Raw genomic sequence first — 5,292 nt, forward strand, 5'->3', positions numbered from 1 at the left:
TTTAACTGATTAACTCTAAATCTTCCATCATTATCTCTTACCGAAATCTTCGTTGTAGTTAAGATGTAAAGACTGAAGAGTTTCTGTTGTTGCAATTAAGTTTAAATACTCAAGATCTTGTGCTACTGGGACAAATGTGAGACTAAAATTTAGATTTATTTGTTCATTCATTTTTATTAATTTTAAGTTTCAACTTACGAACGACTAATTCTTGCAACATTCTCATTTTACTTGGAGTTATTTACAGTGCGTGTTAGAACTTAACAAAACATCTAGTTTATCAATTATGCAAACTAGTGCACTGGTTGCCAACATTAGAGAGAAACAGGATACAATGAGAATGAAATACAATGCACAGTAAACATAGATTCAAACGTAGCTGACCTAGAAACTACTCTCCAACAGTTGGTTTAATACCGTGTGGTTCCAAGCCAGAATCCACCTTCTAATCATACAAAGCTTGTCAAATGATTCGTCATGTCTGAGTATCAATATTTGTTACAGCCAAACAAAGAAAATTCAAAAATGACATAAACCAGTAATAGATGCACCTTAACCAAAAACAATGACATGAACCAAGTAATAGATGGACCACGAATTCTCTAAAACAATGGCTTTCGAATCATTTTCATTTCATATGAGCCAACCATGTGTTTTTTACGGCTGCCATGGCAGAAGGTAGACCTTCAAAACCTTTTCTTTCTCAACTTTGTCCAAAACCATGTGTAATCCAACTTAAACACCAGCCATGTTACATAATAAGGCATCCATTATTTTAAACCAAGTCCAAACGACAGCTTCGGCCGTGTTTTGTTTTTACCCAATAGCTTCATCTGATTTGATCTTTCTTCCTCTTCTTCCAATTTCTTTCTCCGCATGGCCTCTTCTTTCTGCCTTTGGAGTTGTTCCAGCTCCCGGTAGCGTTCCTCCTCCTTCCTCTGCTGCTCTAATGCTTCTCTTTTTTGAGCTTCTTCCACTCTCCTTCGGTTCTCCTCAAGCATCTTATCCAGCTCCTCTCTCTCTCTCTACGAGCTTGTTCCTATGAGATACCAAGCCGCAATTTTAAGATTTTTGCATAAAATAGGTTCTACGTATAACAATAGATAAAGCCAATTAAAGAGATCATCATGAAAGTTTGACTTTGCAGAAACTTTAATAAATGTAACATCTTAGTTCATAATCAGTCCATCATATCAATCCGATGAAAATATTTGGCTCATTGTGGCTTTTAGTTTAAGAACACTATCAAGATTAAGCAATCAATATCAAACAACGGAGAGAACAATAAGCTACCTCTTTCTGCCGAGCCTCTATAAGAGCAACTTCCTTTTCTTTTTCAAGTTGAAAGAAAGAACTTCCGTCAAAGGAGTTTATTGCGACCTTCCTCAATTAGCCTTTGTATCTCGAGCTTTTACTTCCTCAGAGTTCAGTCTCTCTTCAACTTGCTTCCTAATTGCCTCTTCAACTCTCTTCATAGTTTCTTCTTCTAATAGTTTCAACTCCGCTTCACGACGCTGATAAAACAAGAAAAAAAAGTCAACCAGAAAATGACCTTTAACACGTAAGAGCACAACACTTCTGTTTCTAATTAAATGTTAAACGGAAGCCGCAGTTGTCAGATCTACGTAATTTATAATGAATGACTAACTAACCTTTCCTTCATCAAGACACTAAATACAAGCTTATGCTAATAAGGCATACCTCTCTAACAGATTTCTAATCCAAACAAATGAGTATTCAAACCGGTGAACGGTAGATAAACGAGGCACCAATTGCATCATCAAATATTACAAGTTGAACTATAGCAGTAGCTTCCTTCAAGAAAAGCCTGTCGAGAAGAATGTCAAGTAACCTGTTGCGGGTTTAAAACTAATCACGAAAGCACTTCAATCCTCACATTAACTACAACTCTGACACAACCAGATTTATTAGATTTATTCAAATACAAGAAAAATGTTTAGGAATTGACTTTTGGGGAACAACAACCAGTGAACAAGAGCAAATGATTCCACCAAGGAAAGATTTTCGTGCAAAAAAAAAACTCTCCACTCTATCCCACAAGGGTGACGGCAGAGTTCAGTTTGATTATATAACTTTTTATTCTTTTATAGCATAGCTTCACACTCTTACTACCCATATTCATCTTGACCATCTAGTACGATATACTCCCAACATTTTATTAGATGTTTGAAAGACGAGGAACTTCCACAATACTCGGCGATTGATATAAGTGCGGTGAATTGCAAACCCCCCCGTATCAACGGTAGAAAAAAAAAATTAGACACAAGATTATTTTCCGAGTTCATTCAACTTCTCTCTTTTTTTTTAGCGTACACCTTTTAAAGTTAATTGTTTTGCAATTGAATTCACGCTACCAGAAAATGGTCATAGCTTCCCAAAGCTATCAAGAGCAAAACTATAAAATTTTAAAACTAGAGAACAAATAGATTAACAGAAAAGAAAAACAAAATATTATTTACTTGTGATTAACTTTTGCACAAAACGAGCCCATGATTTCCAAATATCAGATTTAAGTCATTTAACTTTCGATGAATGCAACTAAACGGGGAACAAAGAGCTCAAATAAAGTGCTTAGATGCGAATAGCCCGAGGCTCCTATTCCGCTTCATTCACTTCGAGTTCTTATGCACATATGCATTAAACATTTACAATCGATAACATCCGGTGATTGTAGAAGCCATAAGATAATTAACTTCATTACATTGGCGGTGGAGAAAGGGGTTCACAATGATTGTCCATGTGTATCAGGCCATAAAAACCAGTACGGCAGCTTGTGAAATGTCAAACAAAAAAATTAAGCACCCAAAGAGTTGCAAAACATATTCAGCGTCTTTCTACCATCAACTAACTATCACGTGATCACCTACAATAATTTACTCGAGAATCCAAAGTTTCTCATGAGCTAAGAGAATCAAGAAGGTTTTCAAGGCCACAAGGCAAAGAGTAAAGGACCCTTCAAAAACATATATGAAGCCTTTCTCATAACTAAAAGAAAATCCATATGAAAACTTTTGGCAGATTTATATAATAAATGCCTAGACATCACCATTTGAATATCTAAAGTTGAAATATAGGAGCCTTATTGCAAATTACATGCAAACGTGATACAGTGCTAGTAGATACATAGTATTCAAGAATTACGGAGTCATGACTTTGAATCGAGCAGTAGATCCCATGGATTATTTAATTCCGCACACATAGAAGAGAAATAAGGATACTGATGAACCCAAGCTTGCAAGAAATAATACATAAAGGATATAAAGGATAAAGTTTGAAACAATACTGAACTTACTCTTTACTTTAAACACGAGAGAGAAAAAAGATATATTATAGTATGCTAGTACAGACATGTAAAATGACAGTATACCTTTGCTTTTCTTCCTCTTCAATTTTCAACTTCTCAATAGCATTCTTGCGGTCTATAGCACCAACGCTCGAACTACTAGACTTGTTGTTAATAGGGGACTCTGAGGAGCTCGTACTTCTACGTCTCTTGTGACGCAGTGACACCTTGGAGTTGGAGAACGAATTGTGCGACATCTTGGAGTAGGTGAACGACTTTTGTGTCGTCGTGGAGAAGTCGAATGACTTCTTCGTCTGTGCAATAAAACAAAACAGTAAGGAATACTTGAACAAAAATCAACTCTCGTAAAGCGTAAAAAACTAATACCATGAAAAATCCCACCACCCAGCGCATGTGTTTTCAATACAACATGTACAGTTACCTCATATATTATTAAGAATACCAATTGTTCTCCATTCATGAAATCTTGAAGCCCAAATCAAGCAACCAAAGGAAAATCAACAAAATCCTTCACCTGCTTAAATCCTATAAGAAAAGGAGCACCTATGTTCGTTCATTATCCTTATAAGCACCATGTTCTCTACGTCCCTGTCACATTAACCATTTGGGACTTAATGTTCTTCTGTGAAACTTTACTTTCATCGTGCATACATACCCTCAGATGACTCAACCAAACAAACGATTTGGGGTGCAAAGTTCAAAACATCGAGTATGGAATGTGTTAGCTTTTGACAGCAACAATATCTTCCTTAAGCAAAATGCGACAGTTCAAACACCATAGTACAACATAACGTCCACTTGAGCATGTAAACAGTAAAACAAGTTAATTTCCCAATCATGTTTAGTAAATAAATCACAATATACACCAAGGTCAACAAAATACAAGCTTTACCACTTTAGTATTTCCACATCTATGTGCCTATATATAATTATGTATTGCCTATATACAATTGATTGATTTCGAATAAGGTATACAAATAAACAAACAGATATATAATAAATAAAGGATTACCGCTACGGAATAGAGAGAGAGTCGTGGTTGAGCCGGAGAAGAGAGAAGAGACAAAGGAGAAGGAGTTTCAGAGCCACATTCTCGATCTAAATTTTGAAAATTTCGTTTTTTTGTTTCGGTAAAAATATATTTCCGAAATTTGCAAAATTTCATATTGCTAATTGAGAATTGATTGTATCCGTAGGATTGAAATAGATAGAGGGATGGGATTGGCTGTGTCTAGAATGTGGCTACAGTGAATGTGCCTCTATCTCTCCCCATATATATTATTTTTTTTTTATTATTTTTTTTTTGTTTCCATATAAATAAGATATGTTGTTTGTTATGTGTGATCATATGGATTGTATATTGGGAGTATAAATCCATTAATGAACTGTATAGAGTTTTGTGAAGAAGATGAACAGCACAACGGAAACATCATTCCGAGAAAAACTTGTTTGCTTGCTTGATCTTTTTAATTCTCGTTCGATGGAGATCTTCCCGTACTCGGATGTCTCTCAAATTTAATCCTTAGTTACCGGATACAACTCTAACATATATAAATTTTAGATAGATCCAACGGTGGAGTTTCTGTCAAGGCACGCATAAGCGTGACTAGTCGTAGTATATACTACGCCAGAAAACTGCACTGCGCAATCATAGGTTTAGGCATAGATTAAGGATGACCACATAATGGGTCTTACTAAAATTGGATCTGCATATTTAAAACACATAGTAGTCATACCTATTAATATTGTAGGGAAATCCGACGGTGGGATGTCAGTCGAGGCATTGAAATACGAGACTATTGATTTTTGATAAAGTTGTGAATGAATGGAAAATGGTTAATCTATTGAATGGATTGTTGTTTATGATCATTGTGCATGATTTTCTACTGCTTGAAATTAGTATATTTACATAAAAAGTGTAACCTTGGTTTATTTGAATATAAACATGGTAATTGATTGAGCTTGTG

The 5,292-nt window shown here is 35.4% G+C and overlaps 1 protein-coding gene and 1 pseudogene across 3 annotated transcripts; both read right to left on the reverse strand.

Annotated features, from left to right (window-relative positions):
* Window positions 1-584: 584 nt before the first annotated feature.
* Window positions 585-1,663, reverse strand: LOC147476112 (uncharacterized; annotated as a pseudogene). The gene is made up of 3 exons (XR_015209746.1): window positions 1,649-1,663; window positions 1,294-1,514; window positions 585-1,039 (listed from the first exon to the last, which is right to left on the reverse strand). The product of XR_015209746.1 is annotated as an uncharacterized LOC147476112 (transcript).
* LOC147476113 (uncharacterized) lies at window positions 1,648-4,333 on the reverse strand. 2 transcript variants are annotated; one of them, XM_086584765.1, is made up of 4 exons: window positions 3,981-4,333; window positions 3,747-3,850; window positions 3,389-3,618; window positions 1,648-1,852 (listed from the first exon to the last, which is right to left on the reverse strand). In XM_086584765.1, the coding sequence occupies exons 2-4, from the start codon at window positions 3,783-3,785 to the stop codon at window positions 1,738-1,740; spliced, it is 384 nt and encodes a 127-aa protein (XP_086440891.1). In that variant the 5' UTR covers window positions 3,786-3,850; window positions 3,981-4,333; the 3' UTR covers window positions 1,648-1,737. The 2 variants fall into 2 exon arrangements, with proteins under 2 accessions (XP_086440891.1, XP_086440890.1); XM_086584764.1 differs by having other exon boundaries at window positions 1,649-1,852; window positions 3,747-4,333.
* Between the last annotated feature and the right edge of the window lie 959 nt (window positions 4,334-5,292).

This window comes from Coptis chinensis, chromosome 9 (assembly GCF_015680905.1).
Source record: "Coptis chinensis isolate HL-2020 chromosome 9, ASM1568090v1, whole genome shotgun sequence".
In the NCBI taxonomy this organism is placed as follows: Eukaryota; Viridiplantae; Streptophyta; class Magnoliopsida; order Ranunculales; family Ranunculaceae; genus Coptis; species Coptis chinensis.

What these genes read in the sequence shown, in the direction of transcription:
- LOC147476113 (XM_086584765.1), bottom strand. Translation starts at nt 3,785, where the DNA reads ATGAATGGAGAACAATTGGTATTCTTAATAATATATGAG. An exon ending in TATTCTTAATAATATATGAG is followed by an intron (nt 3,619 to 3,746) that starts GTAACTGTACAT and finishes TTTATTGCACAG; the next exon opens with ACGAAGAAGTCATTCGACTT. An exon ending in GAAGAGGAAGAAAAGCAAAG is followed by an intron (nt 1,853 to 3,388) that starts GTATACTGTCAT and finishes AACCCGCAACAG; the next exon opens with GTTACTTGACATTCTTCTCG.